The 26343-nt window shown below is 41.4% G+C and overlaps 1 protein-coding gene across 11 annotated transcripts in view; it reads left to right on the top strand.

Moving 5' to 3' along the window:
• DMD (dystrophin) overlaps positions 1-26343 on the top strand; it is a 1858252-nt gene that overhangs the window by 750449 nt on the left and 1081460 nt on the right. For all 11 annotated transcript variants that reach the window (XM_069970999.1, XM_069971008.1, XM_069971005.1 and 8 more), the window contains 5 exons: positions 4097-4276; positions 5915-6043; positions 6710-6880; positions 10925-11047; positions 12898-13035. In XM_069970999.1, coding sequence (XP_069827100.1) covers positions 4097-4276; positions 5915-6043; positions 6710-6880; positions 10925-11047; positions 12898-13035 — 741 coding nt within the window. The remainder of the gene's footprint in view (positions 1-4096; positions 4277-5914; positions 6044-6709; positions 6881-10924; positions 11048-12897; positions 13036-26343) is intronic.

Raw genomic sequence — 26343 nt, 5'->3', positions numbered from 1 at the left:
TCCCTTCTCAGTGCCCATTGGTTAGGAGGTCTTTGTTAGAAGGTTTAGTTACTATTTTACAGCATACAGGGGAAATCTGACCTCTACGAGCAGAATGGTGCACGCCACTATAGCTTGTGTTGGGCCACACAAAGACTGCAGAGAGGACACAGTATTTTTCTCAGACTAGAAATTCAGAAGGGTAAGGGGCTGGGAAGATAACAGGATCTGAGGGTGGAGTCATTGAAAGATTATGGCAGAGTGATTGAGTCAGAACAGTGCCAGCTGCCTCTAAGAACTTGTTGTGATGAGTGTTAAAACTCACTGCATAGAAAGGAGACCATAGATGGGAGTTTTGGAGAAGAAAATGAGATTGAAACGATGATTATGACCATCCTGTTCCCCTTTAGGAGGCACCAGATAGATCCCAGGTCCTGTAACCTGGGATCAGATTAGCCTGAGGACACCTTAGGGTATGTGGTATGCGAGATCTGGATTGTGCATTAATCTGTGAAATTACTTAAAGCTATCCTTTTAAAAGTACAGTGTCTAGATTATCTACTGACATGTCAGTTTTCTACGGCGCCGCTATTGATCCTAAATGGAGTGTATACTATGTGTATACACTCTGGCCAGGATTCCCTCAGCCTGCAGCACTAAGTAAGTACTGCAGAAATCATGGCCGTTGTAACAATGGCCGTGACTTCTGCGGAACTTACCTAGTGTGACCATAGCCTGAATGTGTAAAATATGTCAAAAACAGTAACTGTCTTTGTTTCCCACCAACCAATCACAATGTGGCATTTCATATAGTGCTCTTACAGTGCTTAAAGCTGTGTTGTGATTGGTTTCTATGGACAATTTTATATTTTCCCCTTTAGGGTAGATTCACATGTACGGTATTGCAGCAGATTTCACAATACAAGTTCTGTAACAAAATCTGGTGGTATACTCTGTACTGTTATGGTCTACTGCTCTAAATGTAGCCACTGCCTACTTAACTTATAAGCTACTCTGTTTTAAACAAGCTTATACTTTACTTGCTTTTTTGGCTCCCGGGTTACTGATTGCCTGCTGAGCCAATCAGTGCGCTGTCCTGCCATAGGCACTGAATGGCTTAGCGGGACGTCAGTGACACTGGAGCCGAAGAAGCAGGCACGACATGGGCAGGTAAAGTATTAGCTTGTTTAAAGCCCAGTAGCTAATGAGTTAAGTAGGCAGTGGCTACATTCTAGCAGTGGAATTAAAATCTGCTGCAAGAATGCAGAGCCAAAGTCATAACAGTATTGAGTATCGCAGTGGATTTCACTGCAAAATTTGCAGCGTGAAATCCGCTGTGATACGGTACGTGTGAATCTACCATCAAACTGTTTTAATTTATTCTCTATATGCAGCAGTAAGGGGCAGCATCAGATGCAGTCGGAGCTAGGTAAAGCCAGGTAAAGGATGCTCTGGTGGCGGGTTAAGGGGGGCGGCATTTACATACTCAGATGACAATCCTGCTGCGAGTATGTCTTCTCATTGAAAATGACAGGGAAGGTATCCGCAGCGGATTTCGTGTGAAATCAGCTGCAGGCAAGGTACATGTGAACCCACCCTAAAGCAGGCGCCTTCTACAATGATTAATTAAATGGATGAAATGCATGCGGTAACCACAGCCTCCTATCAACATCTCTATAAGTAGCCTGAGCGTAAAAGAAGTGGACGTACCAATTTTAATTATTCAAAGGTCCCAAGCTGAAAAATATATATGGTGGGGAAACTTAATTTAATAATAACTTTGTAAAAAAAAAACAAAGGGCAGTAAGAAATCATTGTGCCTAAAACACAGCAAGATGCAGCAGATTCTAATTACTAGTTTTTGACTTTTAAATCATCCCAGTAGGTGAAACCCCATTGCTGTTCAACATTTTTTTTCTAATTTTCACTTGCTCTTATGTCCTGCAGGGAGGTCTATATAAAACACCAGCCTGCCTAAATCTTTGATTAATACTAGGATCCCATCTGCTAGCATAGAGGAAAAAGTCACATATAAACTAATTACATATTCTTATAGTTTTGTAGCGTCAATCAATGTAAACAATAGTGGTATTTGATTTTACTTTACTTACCCAAGCTTTATTATTTTTTTATTTTTTTACATGAAATGGCAGTTAGGCTAGGTTCACACAATGTCCAAAAAAGGCAAAAAAAAACACACGTGTTTTTGTGTTTAAAAAGACATCCATTATTGCATTATTTTAAGTGGATTAACTAAAATGCATTGAAGTCTATAGAATAACAGACATCTTTTTAACACAATGTATTGAGTGAGTCTGCCTCAAAAGACGGCTGTTATTCAATACAATCGTTACAGACGTCCGTTTTTCCATGGACATCAATGCATTTCATTTAAGTCACTTAAAATGAGGCAATAATGGACGTCTTTTTAAACACAAAAAGCAGACTCCTTTTTCCTTTTTTGGACGTTGTGTGAACATAGCCTCACTTAGCAGTTTACAAGTCTACATGCAACAAGTCTGAAATTATTTTTTTTCTTTACCCAAATAGAACTAATGTAACAAATCTTCATAAATTTGTAAATAAAAATAATTGCAGAATGTTTGCAAAAAAACTGTACAAAAATATTCACCTGCTACTAACCAGATGTAGGACTGCACCTGTTTTTGCAATTTTATAAAATTGAACAAATCCCAGATTAGATATTTTTTTTGTTGAATACTGAAAAACATAAAATAAATTGCATCTAAAAATATTCGTCTGTTGAATAATGGCTTATAAATAGAACTTAGTCCCCAAAAAATGAGAGCAAAAAGCATATATTCACCAAAAATAGGCGCAAAGCCCTTAAAAATGTCTCCTATTGCTCCAGATTTTTCATTCTGTCTGATTTTTGTCTAAGACAAATAGCAACCACTTACAGCTCATCTTAAGACATGAAAGCTAATAAAGGCTATGATCCCCCAGCATTCCCTTTTTTAAAAAAACGGACGCTGATTGAAATGAAATCAGCATCCATTCTTTTCTGCAGGGGGAGCATTGCATTGAACTCAATGCAATGCCACCTGCTGTGTTCTGACATTCAGCGAACAGCTTCTGGAAACAATAGCTGTTTACACAATGTAAAGTACGGCCGTACTTTACATTGAAGTGAATAGTTAACTGATTTGTGGGCACATCCAACAGTGCCCGCAATTCAATTGTTAAAAAATAATGTTACTGCAGCTGATACAGCAGTATTGGCTGCAGGAATGCGCCGAACACTGCTCTGCAATCGGCAGTATCACACCGTCTATTGCTATGAACAGGAACTGTCCATAGCAGGAGAGGTTTTCTGAGGGGAATAGCTACTGGTCTGGACAGTTCCTGTCTCGGACAGAGATCTTAGCACAGAGCACTGTGTCAGACTGAAAAGGAAATAACATTTCCTGCAAGACATACAGCAGATGATAAGTATAGGAAAACGGGAGATTTTTAAATAGAAGTAAATAAACCTATATAACTTTCTGAAACCAGTTGATTTGAAAGAAAAAGATTTTTGCTGAATAACCCCTTTATCAAATTTAGGAATGTTAGTGATAGAAGAGGTTTGTCCCAAGTTATCAAAGACTTATTTCCATAGCTGGGACACATGGCAATAGATTTTTATATGCTGTGCTATAAGTAATAGTTATTGTATGTTGTATTGTAAATTGACCACAGGTTGTTTTTAACAGTTAATTCAGTGTTAGAAACTCCCCAAAGCCAGACCTCACTTTAAAAAGAATTACTGTATATAGAGGAATTTATCTAAGGTAAATAGAATTTTAGGAATACCCGTTAGGTGGGTTCATTAGACCTACTGTATCATTTTATAAATTTTTGTCCTGTATATGAGTACTCAAGAGGAATGCTCTAACACATGATGGCTGATGTTAATAGAGTCAGAAAGTAAATTCAAATTAAAGTAATTAAAGGACACCTGCCTGATAAGGATGGTAAGTTTTGAACAATGACAGTTGTGTTAAAAAATTATTTATGGTGCACAAAACATGGGCAAATATTTATAGGCACAAAAGAAACATAGCTTACCTATTTATATTAAATAGGAAGAATGACCTTGTCTCTATTCTGACAGACAACACAGAAAGAGATGGAAAAGCGACAACAACAACTAAAAAATATACGGGATTTAGGAGATTCCCTCAAAACTGTGCTAGGAGAAAAAGGCATTCTTGTGGATGATAAACTTAGCCTTCTAAACAGCAACTGGCTGGCAGTAACATCAAGAGCTGAAGAATGGTTCCGCCTCCTAATGGTAAGGGCAAACCGGTAGAATTTTAATTCTAATAATAATAATAATAATAATAATAATAATAATAAACTGGCAAAATAACATACTTTTCTATGGTAATAGAAAGGGATGAGCAAATCCCAAGCACACTCTGGTCTGGACCCAATCATACGGCATTTGATTATTGGTGGCTGCAGAAGTTGGATGCAACATTAAAGAGTCCTGGAAAACATGGATACAGCCTATGGCTATGTTCCCACACAGTATTTTGGTCAGTATTTTTCAACCAAAACCAGGAGTGGATTGAAAACACAAAAAGGCTATGTTCACACACTGTTGAAATTTTGTGGATGGCCACCATTTAATGGCACATAAGAACTGTTATTTTAAAACAACGACCATTGTTTTAAAATAACAGCAATTATTTGCCATTAAATGGCAGCCCATCCACTAAACTTCAACAGTGTGTGAACATAGCCTTTTTGTGTTTTTAATCCACTCCTGGTATTGGTTGAAAAATACCGACCAATATACTGAGCAAAAATACTGTGTGGGAACATAGCCTAGGGTTGTATAAATGTTTCCCAGGCATTCTTAGAGCTCCTGTCAACTTCTATAGCCTAGAGATGAGCGAACCTCGAGCATGCTCGAGTCGATCCGAATCCGAACTTTCGGCAATTGATTAGCAGTGGCTGCTGAACTTGGATAAAGCCCTAAGGCTATGTGGAAATCATGGATATAGTCATTAGCTGTATCCATGTTTTCCAGACAACCTTAAAGCTTTATCCAAGTTCAGCAGCCCCAGCTAATCAAATACCGAACGTTTGGATCGACTCGAACCCGAACCCGGTTCGCTCATCTCTACTATAGCCACATGTAACCAGTTGCTAAATTCCTTGGTTCTAAGCCTTGACAAGTACTTATCTCTAGTAGTAGGTTTGGGACAGTCATATACATTAGAGATGAGCGAACCTCGAGCATGCCCAAATCGATCTGAACCCGAACTTTCAGCATTTGATTAGCGGGGGCTGCTGAACTTGGATAAAGCCCTAAGCCTATGTGGAAATCATGGATATAGTCATTGGCTGTATCCATGTTTTCCAGACAACCTTAGAGCTTTATCCAAGTTAAGCAGCCCCTGCTAATCAAATGCCGAACGCTCGGGTTCGGATCGACTCGAACCCAAACCCAGTTCGCTCATCTCTAACATACATGCATAAAGTTTAACAAATATTGGGAACTTTTTTTCTCATGTATACTTTAAAGGGATTGTTTATGAAGGAGAAGATAGATAAAGCCGAATCTCGATCATCGGCTGCAGACAACACTATGGCCACGATGTCCAATAGCTGCGCACTGTGGCAATATCAGATACTGTGCAGCCATTAAACACTGTATTTGGGCATCTCTTTTTAGACAATATTAACAGTTTGTCTTTAGCCAATTACAAACCAGTATAGACTACTGGTTACTAACAAATCTTGTTATTTTATCAATCTGTGAACTAGTTATGGCATGTGCTCACAATATATATATAATATATATATATATATATATATATATATATATATATATATATATATATATATATATATATATTTATATTAAAGTTGGGTCCTTTATCCTGACCCATTATTTTGTTATTTTCTTTTTTATTTACAGGAGTATCAAAGGCAAATGGAATCTTTTAATGAAGGTGTTGCTAACACAACTGCTTGGGTGTATCACGCTGAAACATTACTTGATGATATGGAAAAACAAAAGCCACAACAAAGAGAAGAAACATTGAAGGTATTTTAACTGTTATCGATAATCTTGCATGATAATAGAAATAGTTACAATTTTTATAATTTGCCCGTCAGTTGCAAAAACTACCACGAAGTAAAGGAAAATCTTGTTTTTGTCAGATACAATGGCTTAGTAAAGGATTAGTAAGGTAGGGAAAGTCCAGCACTTCCAAGAATTAATTTTATTTCTTTATTTTAAAAACATTTTCTGTTTACAGGCTTTTTAATACTTTACACGCAAGCTGCATTTAAATGGAGATAAGATCGTCTTAATGTTTTCTCAGTGAAATTAAACACTATAAATATGCCTTTCTAAGCAAAAAAAAAAAAAAAAACATGGATGAGTTTAAAAAAAAAAAAAAAAAAAAGGTAAAAATGTTGATTCCTGGTAATAGTGTGTCCTTAGGGCAGGGAGAAAATCCCTGTACACAAGGATATCAAAGTCTTTTGGCTTCACTTGTCTCTTGGGGGGGGAAAAATAACAAGAAAAATCCATTATTTTTCATAGGTGTCTATCCTCACATGAGGCATCTTGAGAGCCTTTGGCAGACATACAACAAACATATGGCATCAGGGGCCAGTTTCTATAGAAAACATATGTAGTTCAAATGAACTTTCGCTAACTCTAATTCATGAAATACTTATAGCTTTTCTATGTGTTAATCCATAGGTTTTAAAGTCTGAACTGAATGACATTCAGCCAAAGGTGGATTCAATCCATGATCAAGCTGAGGAGTTAATGACAAACCATGGTGATCACTGTAAGAAAATAGTAGAAACCAAGATGTTGGAACTTGACCAGCGGTTTACTCCTATATCTCAAAAAATCAAGAGTGGAAAGGTATTTTAATTGATGAGTACTTTATTGCATTATTCCACTTCAGGACAGCAAACTGTGCTACATAAAGCAGGATTTATTTATTTTTATTTTTTTTTTTGCAATTTGACTTTTTTTTTTTTTTTTAATAATTTAATGAACTGTACATGGGTCAGGATAAAATGGTCATTTGGTACTAATGCAATCTGGATGGTCTCCTCTTCTAGCTATAGTACACTTTCAGTTTCAACATGTATTCAATATGATTAATTTAGCAGCCACCAATAACATGACAAACCTAAAGCACGGTCACATATTTTTACATAAAACATATATTCTAGCTTCTTTAAAGGGAAATTAAAGCCACCAGGACATCAAAATGCCCACCGGCTGCCTCCTCATGAACATTCAGGCAGCCCTCTACAGGGATGTTATTTTGTCTGCTCCTCAAACTGATATATGGAGGGACAGGCAGTTGGATGGATCTCTACACCAAGGGCGGTAATACTGTCCCCTGTACACCAAATTAACATTTTATTAAAATTAAAGAAAACTATGTTTTCAGTGTCTCCTGCTCTATTGGAAGGTAAGGCTGCATTCCCACGTTTTGTGTTCCTCACGGAACAGAGACGTGGAATGCCTTTAACAGACTCTCCACCGCCCAGGCAGCATCTGTAATTAGATGCTTGGAGCGGGGGAACTGTACAGATATGCGCCGCACTGTAATGAATCAGTCGCGTGACACTGTCATTACAGCGCGGCGCATATCTGTACAGTTCCTCCGCTCTCAGCATCTAATTACAGATGCTGCCCTGAGCAGTGGAAAGTCTGTTACAGGCATTCCACATCCCTGTTCCGTGAAGAACATGGAACGTGGGAATGCAGCCTAACAGCAGGTTAATTTCTAGTTTTCTTTTAACAAAATGATTACCTTAGACATCCCAATATTGGGTAATCTTTGCTTATTTGTGTAACAACTGCTTTACGTGTGGCAAGCCTCTTGTAAGTTGGCCTTGCACATTAGATATAAACACCAGACAACTATCAATTGTGGATCTAGACTAGAAAACAAATCTTAGAGCAGTTCACCCTCTAGTTGTCTTGAGCAACCTATGTTAAAGAACACCCATTGATTTAAATGCCAACAATTTGACACAGTTTTATCAGGCCTGGTATATTCTGGGGTCACAGAACAGAGATGGTCATCTATAGAATGGATAAAATTTCAGTAATTTAACCAGTCCCTGAATGGCACATGGTTTTAATGTCTCAGGGGCCACTATGCTGCCTAGGAGCCTAGTAAGACTTCTCTGGGGACCATTCTACTTGGACTCCTAGATATAAGCAGAATGAAGGTGGTACTTCATTGTGTACACAGGTACAAGTCATTTGTGAAGGCTGGCTCTAATATTGTAGTTCAGTCTCATACAAATAAGTCTGTTAATGCAGGAATAATGTTGCATGAGTAATCATTTTACTGCTTTTAAAGTTTTCTTTAATTCACAAGATTGAGTTGACCAGATGCTACTTTAAAGCTTATATTAAAACACATAAAATACTACATACACAGCATTTTGGTTTGTTGCAATTTTGTTGTAAGTTGTTCTTTTAACAAACACAGCAAACTCTAGGTACAATATTTTTACTGGCAATTTTCCTATACTCTAATCTAATATAAAATGCTACAAAATAACACATTTTTGTAAAAAAAAAAAAAAATTGCTACTAAAATATAATAATCATAATATTTTTACAAGCCTTTAGAAATTATTTAAAAGTATTGGGTAAAAGAGGTCTGGAAACAGTAGAATTGTTTTATTTAATATTCACTGTATTAATGAAAGCATATAGGAAGCTAAGCAACTGTGTTCACCACAGCTAAGCTGACGAAGGCCATGCTAGGTGAAACGCATCCTTACTGTATCATCCGGGTACTCCAGTCTCCTCCCACACCCAAAAACATACAAATAGGTGAAATGGTGCGGAATCTGTGTGCGCTATACAAATAAAAAAAGTTTAAAAACTTATACTACACTAAAACAAATTAGCAGAAAAAATTGCTGAGTGCCGGGTTTTCACTACAATTTTCTGAATATTGCTGTCCTTTCAACACCTATCACCAACACCTGTCACCTGAAAGGACATATTTTAACCCCTTAATGAATTATGTTTATTTTCATCATGGGGAAATTAAGGGTGTATAGATTGGGCTTGATATTCGAGGTTGCTCCATACACAGTGACTTCAGACTTCTTTCAGCACTTAGGGCCCATAAATGCCAGCATGGAGCGATCAACATGCAGGCTATTTAACCATTTGAACACCAATGTCCAAAGCAGCATTTAAATGGCCTTACATACCTCATTGGTAGGGCTGTGGTTCAGAATGGCTCCCTGCAACACAATGGTGGGGAGTCAACCCATTGTCAGTGCAGTCAGAGGCCTCTGCTAGGCCTCCTATGACTGTCTGCTTAGCAATTAATACATCCTACTTACAACAGGCTGTACCAATGTTGTACTAATACATTCAATCCATAGGTACGACATTGATCTCTATGAGGAATCTCTATCGGCAAACTACAAAAACGTTAAAAAAAAAACCCCCTATCTATCCAGACAACTCCTTTAAAAAATTTGTCTATAAATTAAAGAGATTGTCCAGAATGAGGAAAACATAGCTGCTTTCTTTAAATAATAACACCACTCATGTCCAGGTTGTGTGTTACTTTACTTTTACTTTTTACTTATAGCAAATCCCAATGTGTACTGTATTTTACAAAAATATAGTATACTCTATAAATAGCAATAATGTTATCTTGTCTACGCCTTTTTTGAGACCCTCCACATATTCACTGTTTTCTAGGTAAAGGAGGCTTGTCGTCTCTGGATATTGAACCTTTTTTGAACCTGTCTATAAATACCCTGGGAAGTCCTAGAGCCCTTTTTTTAAGATCAGCACTACATTTGCCCTACACCAGTCCCTCGGCTTTATACCAGTTGCCAAAGAATCACTGAATATTTCGCAAAAGGGTAAAGATATTACAGAACTGAATTCCCTAAGAACTTTAGGGTGTAATACATCAATCCCGTGAGCTGTACTTACATTCAGTTTATTTATTTATTTCGGACCATATCTACAGTAAGCCAGTTCAGTACATTGCATGTGTTACCAGCACAGATAGACCAGCTGCAGATGTACTTCTGGATCTGCACAAAGATTAGTATCTTTAACACTTATTGGGGCTAATTCACAGCTTTTCTGTGTGAATTTTAGAGCATTCTACATATTTCATTTGTTTTTGTTGTTTTTTCATATGTATGTAAGGGTGCTCTCACACTTTTTTTTTTGGCGATTCTCTGGCCTGCAAAAAGCACAAAAAAAAAAAAAAAAAAAATACAGTGCAAGCACGGTGTGTTTTTTCCCCCATGCATTTGGCTTTTTTTCCTGGTGTTTCTAACTTTGTGTGAAAATATATATATTTTTTTGTGGTTTAGATGTTTTTGCGTGCACCAAGATGACAGAACTTTCTTTTCCTCTCCATAAGGTGACATAGTTGCTGGACCAAAAGGTTAAAAAAAAAACCCAGAAATAAAAATGCAATGGGGTTTTTGAGATGACCAGAACATTCCCATTGCAGTCCATCGGGGGGAAAAAATGGCACAGTTTGCCAAAAAAAAAGTCACCCCTTCAGCATGCTGCCAAACTGCCAAAGAGACTCAAAGACTTGAGAACGGAACGGAAAAAAAAAAAAAACACTTAAAAAAATCCTATGTGGTTAAGGCGGATCATAAACTTCCATAGACTTTCAGCTAATATCTGTACCTTTTTTTTAGTGTGTTTTTTTGGCGTTTTTGCCAGATTTTAAGACCGTGTGAAGCCAGGCTAAATAGTGTATAAAATATATACCAGAGGGCATTATCAATATAACAACTACAAATCTAAAGTGTTGTGCTAGTGAATAGTGAGGTAGCTTTATAATGACTTTTTATTATAAAGCATATGGAGAGAAATTAAATAGAAATACAATATTTTAGTATGAATTTTATAAAATGTATTTCCCTTATGCAGGGTTTGGTTTCAACCAAGGAACTGGACCAGTATAATTCTGATCTACACAGACTGCTTGAACCATTGGAGGCTGAAATTCAGCTAGGAGTGAATCTTACAGAAGAAGACTTCAATAAAGACATGGTAATGTTCCTGTGATGGATACACATACTGTACTGTACCTTCCTTCTTTTTGAAGTTAATAATGTACAAGCTAGCACCTGTACGGTAGGACATTTTTCTTTTTTCTTTTTTTTTTTAATTCTTTCTTTTTTTAACCCTTTGAGGACCAGGCCCAAAATGACCCAGTAGACCGCGCAAATTTTGATCTTAGTGTTTTCGTTTTTCCCTCCTCCCCTTCTAAGAGCTCTAGCACTTTCAGTTTTCTATCTACAGGCTGTTTAAGGGCTTGTTTTTTATAGGAATAGTTGTACTTTGTAATGGCGTCTTTCATTCTACCATAACGTGTATGATGGAATCCCAAAGTTATTATTTATGAAGATATAAATTGGTGAAATTGTAAAAAAGAATGCAATATGGTAACATTTGGGGGGTTCCTGTGTCTATGTAATGCACTATATGGTAAAAACGACAAGACACCATTATTCTATAGGTCAGCCCGAACACAACCATATGCAGGTTTACAAAGATTCTCAAATGTTATATATATTTTTTTTTATGAAATCCTTTTTTTGGCAATTAATTATTAATAAAATGGGCCTTTTGTGACGCTTATAACGTTTTTTTTTTACCTATGGGGCTGTTTGGGGTGTCATTTTTACCGGCATGATCTCTAGTTTTTAGTAATAACATATTTGTGAAGATAGGACGTTTTGATCACTTTTTATAAAAAATTTTTATATATATAATGTAACATTAAATCGGTAATCCGCACACTTTTTTCCTTTTTTTCGTGTACACCGTTCGCCGTTTACAATAACGCTTGTTATATTTTAATAGATCGGACAATTACGGACGCTACGGTATATTATATATATATATTATATGTTTATTTTAATATGTTTTATTTATATAATGGGATGGAGGGGTGATTTCAACTTGGGGAAGGGGCTTAAAGGTAGTATATTAGTGTTTTTAACTTTCTTTTTACACATTTAAAAAGTCCCTTTGGGGGACTTTTACGTACATTTGTTTAATTGTACACACTGATCATTGCTATGCCATAGGTATAGCATTGATCAGTGTGATCGGCGATCTGCTCTTTGAGCCTGCCTGTGCATGCTCAGTGAAGCAGATTGCCGATCGGACCACACAGAGGCAGGTGAGATACCTCTGGCAGTCCGTTTCAATGATCAGGACTAGGGATGGTCCGAACAGAGTTTGGTTCGGGTTCGTACGAACCCGAACCATCGGTAATGATTCCCGCTGTCTGCCCGCTCCGTCGAGTGGGCGGATCCAGCGGGAGGACCGCCTGGAAAACTGGGATACAGCCATAGCCATAGGCAGGTTCGGACAATCCCTAATCGGGACCCCCGCAGTCACACACGGTAAGTGACAGGGGACTCCCCCGGCGTTTAAGGAGTTGCAGCAAGCTGCAGCATGATCGCTGCAGCCTGTCATTAATGGTGAGGTGCCGGCTGCTGATTGCAGCCGGACCCCACCTGCTATGAAGCGCGCTTCATAGCGGGAGAAACACCCAGGACATACAGTTACGTCTAGGGTCGTCTAGTGACAGACTTCCATGACATAACTGTACGTCCAGGGTCGTCTAGGGGTTAAAGGGTGAATAGAAGAACAAATGATATTTTAGAAATGCAGAAATTAACTTTGCTCAGCGGCTGTTCCATCCAAATTGACTTTCAAAATGAAGCAGAGAGAGAAGTAGGGCAGTAATGTACATGACTGTACGTGATACTGAGCAGGACAAAGCTTCTATTGTTTAGATTATGCTCTGCTTGTTCTTGCTTGTTCTTATTTTCTGCTATATCAAAGTGAAAATATTTTATTTTGTTTGGTTTTTCTATTTAAACCAGAGTGACGATAATGATGGACAAATAAGAGAATTGTTGCAAAGGGGCAATATGCTTCAGCTCAAAATTGGAGATGATAAAAAGAGGGAAGAAATCAAATTCAAACAACAACTCCTACAATCAAAACATAATACCCTCAAGGTAAATGAAACATTTTTAAAACCAACAATGTACTCAAAAGTATGGACAATGTTATATCAGAAAATATACGGCTTTTGAAGAGTTTTGTGATGTGAATATTTTTGAAGAGGTAATTTAGTAAATGAAACAATATAATCCACTTTTAAATTTAGAATCCAAACAGTGGCATAGGGGCACAATTGGTTTGTATTGAATAGCAGAGGTCTATCATAAGACACATGGTTTGCAAGTGGTATTTAACCCCTTTAAGGAACCATGACATACTTGGTACAGAGAGGGCTTGCAATGTGAGCCCTTTTAGCCCCATGCCACTCCCAGCTGCTATCAGCAGCTGGGGACCGCGGCTTTTAGCCATCAAGGCCCAATTGGCCATGATGGCTATTTAACTATTTAAATGCAGCTATTAAAACTGACAGCAGCATTTAAATGGTTTGTGAAAGCCATGCCAGGTGGTCAAGTGGCCAGATCGGCTTGCTGTGGTACAATTGCGGCTTACCTGATCCATTATATTTACTAGCCTAGGCCTCTTCTGGTTCCCAGTGCTGTCCTGGTTCTTTGATCACTTCAGGCTGTCTGCAGCAACTTAAAGCAAATGAAGTTAGGTAACTTCAACCAATGCAGTATACGTACGATAGCATTTGCCTTAAGTGTAAAATAGGAAACTTTATACATACAGTACCTATCCAAAATCAATGGATTGTGGATTGCCGCTGCTGGAACGCCTCCAAGTTACAGTCTGCTAAGCCAATAACTGGCCGAGACAGGGCAGTGCCACAGCCAATCACTGGCCTACCGGCTTTTAACTTCAGAGACCAGATCAAAAGTTCAAGCAGGGGCTGGGGGGAGCGGGCTGAGGGCAGAAGCTAGAAGAACTAAGAACAGCGGGGAACGTCGACGAGGTTTTTTTTTTATACTTATCAGCTGTCAGCCATGTGTTGCTATCACATGTAGTGATGCACAGTCGTCATCTGATGATTTTTCAACATGATGAAAGACAATGATCAGCCGATGATTGTTTCTTCAGCTAATTGTGTTTATTACACGGAGTGATAATCTTCCAAATCGCCCTCATTGGGCAGATTGTCGTTCCGTGTAATAGGGCCTTCGGGGGTTAAAATTAACTGTATTTGAGATATAGGGGCTTATTTATTAATGTGTATCCGTCATAATAGTGACATTCTTGTGTCCATTTTCTGTGCCATTTAATGTTTTACCTTATGTATTAAAGGGGAACCATCAGTAGGTTAAACAAATCTTACCTGCTGGTAACTCCCTAATGGGCACAGGATGAAGGTATGTCTCTCACCTTTCTCCTCAGTGCCGTTCCTGTGCTGTTAGTTGTGCCTGGTAAGCTGTTAGGAGCACTAGGGGTTTAGCTACTGGCCCTCCGAGCACCATTGCAGCTGGCCCCCGGGCCAGCCCCCTCCATTGATGATCATTAAAGGAGGTGGGATGGTAAGGGGACGTAGATCCTTCCCCAGTTGGCCCCCTCTATTAATAATCATCAGGGAAGTGGGCCTGCCAGGGGGCTGGATCAGCGCTCAGAGGGGTTGTAGCCATGCCCCCAGGGGGATCTAATGGCTTACCAGGCACAACTTACAGAATTGGAATGGCGCTGAGGATGAAGGTAAGTGACATACCTTAATCTTCAGTCCCCCACTAGGGAGCTTTCAGCAGGTTGGATTTGTCTAACCTGCTGAGTGGGTGTGTCATGCTTGTGTCCTTTAAAACCGCCAAAACCGACATATTTATTAAACAAACTATCATTGTTTTGATGGGTTTTCCATTCTCAATTTCAGCCTCTAGTTTTGGAAACTAAACTCCTGACATGTAGGGGTCTTCGAAACCAGACAATTTTACTAAATTAGTCCCATAGTGTTATACAATAATTTTATAAATTCCATAAAAATTTTCCTCTTATCAGGGCTGTACTTGCTGCTAGGGACCCTAAGGCAGCAGTGTTGAGAGGGTCAGCACTTAAAGTGACACTCTCGCCACAGTTTTAAAATTTTCAGCATTTATAAGGTTTAATTTACTAATACTTCTGTCTCCATAGCCTATTTCAGACAAATAATCAAGTTGCTTGTTCAATAGAAAAACAAACTTTTATCACCTTGTTTATAGCGCCACCTGGGCGGGGCTAGTCCATGAAGTGCCACATCGCTCCGCCCACTCCACCACCGTTGACTCCGCCCTTCTTTTCTACGTCATATCTTCAGGCCGCTCTGCTCAAGCGGCCTCCGTCTATTTTTGGCCCTCCCAGCCTGTGCAGGGACGTCGGGGCGTGCACGCTCACATCACCCAGAGTGTCATGCGCGTGCATCCCATTCATTTACTGCGCAGGCGCACTGGGTGATGTGATCTCCCCCTGCACCAACCAGCCGGGCTGTGCTTGCGTTCGCACAGCCCGCGGCTTTCCGGTGCAGGCATTTGTGCCCTGTTGTCCCCCGGACCTCTCGCTGCTGGCTGTGCCAGCGTCTGCACAGCCAGCAGCGATCTGATGCGGTAGTGCGCAGACGCAGTGCGGCCATCCTGCTTGCACTGCGCCTGCGCCAGCGGCGGCAGCTGTTACTGTGTGCCAGGGAAGAAAGCTGCAGGCGGCCTTGTACTTGCTGTTCAGACTGCGCATGCGCACTACCGCATCAGATCGCTGCTGGCTGTGCGGACGCGAAAGGACCGGGGGGCGACAGGGCACAGATTCCTGCACCTGCATCATGACTGCACCTGACACTCGCGGACACAGCCCGGCTTGTTGGTTCAGGGGGAGATCACATCACCCAGTGCTACTGCGCGGTAAATTAATGGGACTCTGGGTGATGTGAACGCGCACATCCCGATGTCCCTGCACAAGCTGGGAGGGCCAAAAATAGACGGAGGCCGCTGGAGCAGAGCGGCCTGAAGATATGACGTACAAAAGGGGGCGGAGTCAACGGCGGTGGAGTGGGCCGAGCGATATGGCGCTTCGAGGACTAGCCCCGCCCAGGTGGCACTTTAAACAAGGTGATAAAAGTTTGTTTTTCTATTGAACAAGCAACTTGATTATTTGTCTGAAATAGGCTATGGAGACAGCAATATTAGTAAATTAAACCTTATAAATGCTGAACAATTGCTGCATATTTGGGACAAAAACTCTGATACATGCGGAATCACTGTAATGGTGTGCTTAAGGCAGCATAAGTGATAAAGCCCTGCAACTTATAGAAGATTGTTGACAGTGAAAGACCATCTAGTCTGCATTTATAATATTTCCTATTTTATTATTATTACATAGTTACGTAGTTACATATTTAGTATGGTTGAAAAAAGGTGCACACGTCCATAAAGTTCAACCAAGGTGGGGATGGATGGTGGGAAGGGGGTTGGGTGATGGTTAGGTTCTATACATAAGCATTAATGTTAGTGTAATTTTGTTCTAAGAACTTGTCTAAGTTCACAAATTGTATGACACGGTGTCCGATAAGATCATCCCAGACAGGTTCTCTGCGGCTGACATGTCAGTTTTTTTTAGTGTCGCTGCTAGAGATCCCGGCTGTAGGGTATACTATGTGTATACACTCCAGCCGGGATCCCATAGACAGCAATGTAACTTATATTTTAGTATTAATCACGGCCGTTGTTGCAATCAGCAACAACGGCCGTACTTCTATGAAAATATACGGCGTGTGAACATGGCCTTAGCCTGTTTTGAAGCCCTCCGCTGTTTTTGCTGTGACCAGATCATGGGGTAGACTTACACATATTTACTGTTTGACACCTCAAGATACTGAACCTTTTTTATTCTCCAGGCGAGGGCAGTGCCTTGTGTCTTTTGGAGGGGTTATACCTGAAATATCTTTTCCCCATATTTCTTGTAGGGGCCATTTTTATAATTAAATGTATTGATTATTATATTATTATTATTATTATTATTATTATTATTATTATTATTAGTAGTAGTAGTAGTAGTAGTAGTAGTAGTAGTATCATAGTAGTAGTATCATCATCATCCTAGGATAGATGTTTGTTTATACAAAGCATGTTTAACCCCTTAACGACATCGGGCGTAAGTGTACGCCCCCGCAGCGTGGTACTTAACGCAAACGGGCGTATACTTACGCCCAATGTTTACCGGAATTGCTGTGTGTAAACACACGGCGATTCGGTAACGATGGCTGCTGTAATACACAGCAGACCATCATAGCTTGTCGGCACGGGGGGTGGATTACATCCCCCGTGCTGACGATCACTGTAATATGCTGATTTATTCAAATCAGCCAACTACAGCGATTTTCCGGTTCCCGGGTCATCGGTGACCCGGGGCCCCGGAAATCAATGATGATTGGTGCTGTCCGAGACAGCACCAATCATCATTACTGTGTATAGTGAAGGGGGCCATGGTGCCATCCCCCAGATCGCCGCTATTGGCCGGCCAGCCCCGGCCGGCCAATGGCGGCGATCACAGTAAAAACAAATATTATTACTTTTCTCTGCACCCCTCAGCTAGTTAGCTAAGAGGTGCAGACAAAGTGTGTGTGGTGTGTGAGCACCATACTCACCGAATCCCGGTGCTGGAGAGAAGATCTGCGGTCCCGCGGCGTCCCACGTAGTTCTCCGTCGTCTTCCCTCGGCTCAGCTCGGCTCGGCTCCCGTCGGTTTTCGTCGTTTTTCTTCGGAGATCTTCGTCCAGGTACTTGTACTGCCCCCTAGCGGCTGACTAGTGTATATAATACACTAATCAGTGGCTTTGGGGTAAAGAAGTAGCTTTTTTTTTCTTTTTTTTTTTGTGCCCTTCCGCCGCTGAGCGCTGATCAGCAACTCCTCTTTTTTTTTGGCTTAGGGGTTTTTTTTTTCCCCTTCCCGCCCCTTTTTTTTCTATATCCTACCGCCACTGTCTGCTGATAAGTACCGCACATAAGTGCGGCATTTATCAGCAACGCCTTTTTTGGCGTACGTTTCCCCCCCCCCCCTTACTGTGAAAAACACGTATAAAACACTACATTACACTACACTACCCCACGTTACACATTACGCTACTTGAAATAAAGTTTTACACTACAACACTACACTACATCACATTTACAAACCCCCCATACACCAATCCCCGAATAATGTCCCAGAGAGTGTTTTCGGTGGAGGAGGCATACGCGCTTATTGCCTCCGACACCGAAACGGCCAGTGAGGATGAATGGGGGGATCCTTCTTTCCTCCATTCATCCTCATCATCATTATCATCATCATCATCCAGTGATGATGACTTTCCACCTAGGCATCCAAGGAGGACGCCTCGGGCTGCCCGCCAGACACCTCATCCCATCCCGCCCCCTGCCCCCCAGACAGGAGACCCCATCCCGTCCCCTGCTCCCCAGACACATCATCCAATCCCGCCCACTGCCCCCCAGACACGTCATCCCATCCCGCCCCCTGCCCCCCAGACAGGTGACCCCATCCTGCCCCCCGCCCCCCCAGAGAGGTGACCCCATCCTACCCCCCGCCCCCCCCAGATAGGTGACCCCATCTGAACCCCAGACCCCCAAAATAATCAGCCCTGGATTCCTGGTTTTATGGCAACGGCGAGAATCCAGGTTAACCCCACAGCTCTCAGAGAAATAGACTTTTTCAAGCTCTATTTCTCTGATGACTTTGTAAATTTGATGGTGGCGCAAACAAACTTGTACGCGCACCAATTCCTGGCCCAGAACCCTTCCTCTTCTTTTGCTAGGCCCATGTACCCCTACTGATGCAGCCGAAATGACAAAATTTGGGGGGCTCCTGCTGCACATGGGCCTAGTAAAAAAAAACACAATTCTGCAATACTGGAGTGGGGATATTATGTATAATACCCCACTTTACAGTATGGCCATGGGACGGTTTCGATTTGAAGCCCTCCTAAAATTCTTGCATTACAATGAAAATGCAAGGTGCCCCCCACGAGATGATCCCTCATATGACCGACTGTACAAAGTACGGCCGGTCATAGAGCACTTCTCAGCCAAATTTACTGAGATGTATATCCCAAAAAAACACATCTCAGTAGATGAGTCCCTCCTGAGCTTCAAAGGAAGACTCCATTTCCGCCAGTACATTCCCAATAAAAGATCACGGTATTGCGTGAAACTATACAAACTCTGTGAGAGTACCTCAGGGTACACTTACAGATTTAGAGTATATGAGGGTAGGGACACCCAAATCCAGCCCCCAGAATGCCCCCCCATCCTCGGAGTTAGTGGGAAGATCGTTTGGGAACTGATCTTCCCACTGCTGGATAAAGGTTATCACCTGTATGTTGATAACTTTTATACCAGCATCCCCCTGTTTCGGTCACTCGCTGCCCGAGCTACTGTAGCTTGCGGCACGATCCGAAAAAATCAAAGAGGTCTACCAAGTCACCCTGTTAGACAACTAATGCAAAGGGGGGAGAGCAAGGCCTATGCCTGTGAAAATATGTTGTTGGTCAAATATAAGGACAAGCGCGATGTCCTTATTCTGACCACAATTCACAGGAATAGCGTCACCCTTGTCACTGTACGTGGTACCACAAACGTGGTGAACAAACCTGATTGTGTTCTAGAGTACAATGAGTATATGGGAGTAGTTGATCTCTCAGATCAAGTCCTGAAACCATATAACGCCACGAGAAAAACCAGACGGTGGTACAAAAAGGTGGCCGTATATCTGGTACAGACAGCGATGTACAACGCTTTTGTGCTGTACCGATATGCCGGCCACCCAGGGAAATTCCTTGAATTCCAGGAAGCAGTGATCAAAGCCCTGATATTCGGCAGCCATGGAGCGGGCCCCAACGCTTATGGATATGAAGGACCCCGTATCGTACAGGGACAACATTTTCCAGGTGAAGTCCCCCACACTGGAAAAAAGGGGAGATCCCAAAAGAAGTGCAGAGTGTGCCGTAAAAGGGGGATCAGGAAGGACACCATTTACCAGTGTGACACCTGTCCTGATCACCCCGGCCTCTGTATAAAGGATTGCTTCAAGGCGTACCACACGTCATTGGAGTTCTAAATGATCTAAATTCTGTCCCTTATTCCTATTTCAGGGGTCACGTTGATCCAGGGATTATTCTGATTGCCATTATGGAGTCGGGAAGGAATTTTTCCCCTGTGATGAGGCTACAGTTGTCTGCCTCACAAGGGTTTTTTGCCTTCCTCTGGATCAACACAGGTTGAATTTGATGGACACCTGTCATTTTCAACCTTATAAACTAATAATTGGCCCAATACCCCCAAATTAATTAAAATTGTCCCTTTTCCCCAACTAAATAGGCATGGCCCCCATTCCCATTAGAGGCTTGCCATAATGCAATTAGAAAGCCCCTGTGCGGCCAGGACAGTACAAACCCCCCACAAGTGACCCCATTCTGGAAACTACACCCCGTAAGGAATCTAACAAGGGGGGCAGCGGGGATATGGCCCCCTGGTGACTCGCACATTTATGCTGTGAAAATGAAAAAATAAATGGTATTTCTCATCTTCACAGCACATTTTCTACATATGTGCCCGTCACCAGTGGGGTCCATATGCTCACTGCACCCCTTGTTAGATTCCTTATGGGGTGTAGTTTCCAGAATGGGGTCACTTGTGGGGGGTTTCTACTGTCCTGGCAGCACAGGAGCTTTGTAAATGTGACATGGCCTCCATCCTCCATTCCAGCCTCTAAATAGCGCTCTGTCCCTTTGGTGGCTTGCCCTCTGCCCATATGGCACATTATATCCACATTTGGGGTATTTTCGTACTCAGGGGAAATTATCCTACACGTTTTGCATTTATTTTCTCTTTTAACCCCTTGTGGAAATGAAAAAAATTTAGGCTAGACCAACATTTAGTTTAAAAAAAAATAAAATTTTTACACTAAATCATTGATCTAGTCTTTATTTTTTCTTATTCACAAGGGGTTAAAAGATAAGAAAAAACACTAAATGTGTAGCGCAACTTCCCCCAAGTATGAAAATACCCCACATGTTGACATAAAGCGCTAGGCGGGTGCAGGGTAAGCCTCCGCAGGGAGGAAGAGCCATTTGGCTAGAATGGATGGTGAATGCCATGTCGCATTTACAAAGGCCCTGTGTTGCCAAGAAAGTGTAGGCCCCCCAAAAGTGACCCCATTCTGGAAACTGCACCCCTCAAGGAATGTAACAAGGGGTGCAGTGAGGATATGGACCGCTTGATGACAGGCACATTTGTGCTGTGAAAATGAAAAAAGGAAATTTTTCACTTTCACGTCACATTGTTCCCTATTTGTGCCCATCACCAGTGGGGTCCATATGCTCACTACACCCCTTGTTAGATTCCTTGAGGGGTGTAGTTTCCAGAATGGGGTCACTTGTGGGGGTTTACCACTGTCCTGGTAGCATAGGGTCTCTGCAAATGCAACATGGCCCTTGAAATCCATTTCAGCCAAATCCAGCATCCAAAAGCCAAATGGCGCTCCTTCCCTTTAGAGGCCCGTCTTGCGGCCGCATGACGCTTTATGTCCACATGTGGGGTATTTCCGTACTCGGGACAAACTGCTCTACACGTTTTGTCTTTTTTTCTCTTTTAAACCCTTGTGAAAATGAAAAATTCACGGCTAGGCCAATGTTTAAGTGTAAACAATTTTATTTTTACAAAACATCATTGATCTAGTCTTGACAAATTTTCATTTGCACAAGGGGTTAAAAGAGAAGAAACAGAACAAAACATGTAGATAAATTTCCCCCGAATACGGAAATACCCCACATGTGGACATAAGGCGCTATGCGTCCGCAAGACAAGCCTCCAATGGGAAGGAGCGCCATTTAGCTTTTTGGGGCTGGATTTGGGTAGAATGGATTTCAAGGGTCATGTTGCATTTAAAAACTCCGTGTTGCCAAAGCAGTGAAACCCCCCCCACAAGTGACCCCATTATGAAAACTACACCCCTCAGGGAATGTAACAAGGGGTGTAGTGAGCATATGGACCCCACTGGTGACGGCACAAATGTGGAACAAGGTGGCGTGAAAATGAAATATTACATTTTTTTTTACACTATAATGTTGGTTTAGCCTTGAATTTTTCATTTTCACAAGGGGTTAAAAGAGAAAAAAACACACAAAATGTGTAGAGCAATTTCCCCCGAGTCCATAAATACCCCACATGTGGACATAAAGCGCCATGTGGGTGCAGGGCAAGCCTCCGAAGGGAAGGAGTGCCATTTGGATTTTGGAAGCTGGATTTCACTGGAATGAATTTCATGGGCCATGTCGCATTTACAGAGCACTCGTGCTGCCAAAAAACACTGGAACCCCCCCACAAGTGACCCCATTCTGGAAACTACACCCCTCAAGGAACCTAACAAGGGGTGCAGTGAGGATATGGATCCCTTGATAACAGGCACATTTGTGCTGTGAAAGTGAGAAAATGTTTTTTTTTTTTATTTTCACATCACATTGTTCCACATTTGTGCCCGTCACCAGTGGGGTCCATATGCTCACTGCACCCCTTGTTAGATTCCTTGAGGGGTTTAGGCTAGAACAACGTTTCAGTGTAAAAAAAAATGTTTTTCTTTTTTCACGCCACATTGTTCTGAAAATCTGTGAAACACCTGTATGGTCCAGATGCTCACCGCACCCCTTGTTACATTCCTTGAGGGGTGTAGTTTCCAGAATGAGGTCACTTGTGGGGGGTTTCCAGTATTTTGGCACCCCAGAGCCTCTGCCAACCTGAAGTGCAGTACAGTCAAATGACCAAATATAACAGAGCCATTGAAATTCACTAGGCGCTCCTTTGTATCGGAGGCTTGTGGTTGCGTCAAACAGCGCAATAGGGCCACATATGGGATATTTCTATAAACTTCAGAAAAGGGACAATCAGTATTGGGGTGCATTTCTCTGCTAATAGGTTTATAATTATGAAAAATATTGGATTACAATAAAATCTCTGCACAGAAAATTTCAAATTTCTTACACACTTAGCTTTTATTTCTGTGACTCCCCTAAAGGGTTAAAAAAATTTCTGGATGTGCTTTTGCAGAGTTTGGGGGGTGCAGTCTCTGAAATGGGGTGCTTTGTGGGGCTTTCTAACATACAGTCCCCTCAAATACACTTTAACCCCGAACAGGTCCCTAAAAATATCTGATTTTGAAATGTTGCTGAAAATTTGGAAAATTGCTGCTAATGTTTTAAGCTTTCTATTGTCTAAAAAATATTAAAGATAGTTTAATAAATGCTGCCAACATAAAGTAGACATGTTGCTAATGCTATTTAATATATACTTTATGTGGCATAACCATTTTCTGTATAAGCAGAAGAGTTTCAAAGTTGGAAAAATGCATTTTTTCACAATTTTTCACGTTATTTTGGTTTTTTTCATAAAGATTCGTTATGAGTATCGACTCCAATTTACCAGAAATGTGAAGTACAATATGTCATGAGAAAACAATATCAGAATCAGCCGGATAGGTAAAAGCATGCCAAAGTTATTAATGACTAAAGTGACACAGGTCATATTCATAAAATTTGTCTCTGTCCTTAAAGTGACACTGTCACCCCCAATAATCATTTTTCAATCTTTATAGGTGTGTGTAACCCGCCTATAGCTCTCTGCATACCTGTAATTGTTTTTCTTTTTCATGAGGTGGCTTTGCCTGAAATTGTACCTTTGCCGAGTATCTTCTAGCGCCACTGGGCGGGGCTTGGTCCCTGAAGCGCCACATAGCCCCGCCCATTACAACGCCTTTGACCCCGCCCCCTTGGGCTCCGTTTTGAGGCCTCCTTGACGTGCGCGTCCACATCTCCGGCCGTCTTCCGCGTGCGGGAGCGTCATGTGGCGCGCAGGCGCAGAAGGTGACCACCGGGTCACCCACAGCCGGGCTGTGCGTGCGGTCGCACAGCCCGCCGATTACACCGGCCGCACCGTCCCTTGTTGTGTGGGACTCTCCAGAGGCCTCACTGCGGCTGTGAAACCCTCCTCACAGCCAGCAGAGAGGCGCAGACATAGTGCGCAGGCGCACTGCGGCGTCCGCCGCACACTGCGCATGCACCGAAAAGGACTGACGCAGTGCACCTGCGCACTATGTCTGCGCCTCGCCCGACTCGCACAGCCCGACTGTGGGTGACCCGGTGGTCACCTTCTGCGCCTGCGCGCCACATGACGCTCCCGCACGCGGAAGACGGCGGGAGATGTGGATGCGCACGTCAAGGAGGACTCAAAACTGAGCCCAAGGGGGCGGGGTCAACGGCGCTGTAATGGGCGGGGCTATGTGGCGCTTCAGGGACCAAGCCCCGCCCAGTGGCGCTAGAAGATACTCGGCAAAGGTACAATTTCAGGCAAAGCCACCTCATGAAAAAGAAAAACAATTACAGGTATGCAGAGAGCTATAGGCGGGTTACACACACCTATAAAGATTGAAAAATGATTATTGGGGGTGACAGTGTCACTTTAAGGCCATTTCAGGCTCTGTCCTTAAGGGGTTAAATTCAACATAAAAAAATAGACAGCTGTTTTTACATTGCTATTAATTCCATTGAGCTTTTCATATAAACAAGGGGTTTATACAATGAACTAAATGATTTACAAAGAAGTACAGGAGAAGGGGCCTTGCCCACAAGGACTTACAAGCATATAGGGGAGGGGAAAGTCCATAAGTGTTGTAGCTAATAGTAATATAGTTGGGTGGCAAAAGGCTTATTAAAGGTTGAATGTTTTTCTAACTAGTGGGTTTTTAGAATGTTACTCAAGGTTTCAAAAGTAGAGGAAAGTCTGGTGAGTTGGCGTAGCAAGTTCCAGAAATACACAGAAGAAATATAAAAGATGATTGTGTAAGGTGGGGACCAGGGAAAAGTAATAAAGGAGAGCCTATGAGTATTAGATATTACAATGGGGAGAGAGATATAAATGGGGAGGTTATGGACAGCCTTCCATGTTGCCGTATATATTTTGAAAGTTCTATGGGCAATTAGTAGTCAGCTAAAAGTTAGGCAAATGGTAGGGCAAAATCTAAAATGTATGAAAAATTAATATTAGATACATAATAGATGTAGATGGATGAAAGAATAGATAGATAGATAGATAGATAGATAGATAGATAGATAGATAGATAGATAGAAAACTATTCCATTTGTAATATTACATTGTAATATATTTTTTTTTACGTGTTGCTAGTGCTTGTGTTTTTTGTAATTAACTTACAGCTTATCTAAAAGCCTTTAGAAACAATCACATTGAGAGGTAAAAACCTTTAATATGTAGTTGCATTGCGTTTACTGGAAGCTGGGGATGTCATTTATATATAGAATTATATCTAATTATGACAAAATGCTTTTTTTAAATCTCTGCTATAGGGCACTTCATTATTAGTTGTGTTTTCAAGAAGTGAGGTCATTGATTTTCATTTTTTGTTACTCAATAAAGGCATTCACCCTTGACAGATAAGGAAAAAAAACTCAATGGAATATTGATTGCTTTAAGAAAATTCAGACAGACTCCTTCTTATTTTTGTAGCAATTTTGTATAACTTTAAGTAATCTCTAGATTTGTTGCACTCATTGTAGAACACAATTATTTGTCTGCAATAGCTCAAACTATATAAATGAATATGTGATGTGAGTATTTTATAAAGTATACTTTATTTTATGAACCGAGCAGTCATAAGATCGATAGCTATGTACGCATGCATGTTTCTGCGCCGTTCCACCATACACAAAGGATTTACTATGCATACATCACTGCTTTAAGTGATATTTATATCCTTCCTCATGGGGACATCTAATAACAATTTGTGCAGCAAGTCTAAGAACATGAAAATTTTATTTGAAATGTTAAGATCTGCAAAGTTTAAAACACACACACACACACACACACACACACACACATCAACCATGAAATTAAAACTATTAATGGGTAAAGGGAGAATCACTGATTATTTGTAACAGTGGCAACTATCAAGGGGTGGCATATATTAGGCAGCAACAGTTAGTTCTTAAAAGAAAATGTCTGGCAAGCTGCTTTTTTTTTTTTTAACAAAAGTGCAAGGGAGGGTGAGGAAGACATAAATAAAATGCACTTACCTCCCTGGCTCGAGCGTTGGAGGCTGCATAACACTGCTCGAGTCCCCAACTGCTTCTTGGTCAGAGAGAGGCCCTGGAAAATAACGTGTTAGGCTCAATCAGCCAGGAAGAGGTGGGACCTCGCTATGGCTGTTGAATTGCTGAGTGGGCCTGGAACAACACATCCGAGGTCCTCTGTCTAACCAGGAAGCAGCCGAGGACCAGGGGATCAGAGTGACGGTATACAGGCATCAGCGCTGGAGCCAGGGAGGTAAGTGCATGTTATTTCTTTCATCCTCCCCCCTTCCCGG

Source organism: Dendropsophus ebraccatus, chromosome 5 (assembly GCF_027789765.1).
Source record: "Dendropsophus ebraccatus isolate aDenEbr1 chromosome 5, aDenEbr1.pat, whole genome shotgun sequence".
Classification (NCBI taxonomy): Eukaryota; Metazoa; Chordata; class Amphibia; order Anura; family Hylidae; genus Dendropsophus; species Dendropsophus ebraccatus.
The sequence above is the reverse complement of the archived record's forward strand: the minus strand, read 5'-3'. Positions and strand labels throughout refer to the sequence as shown.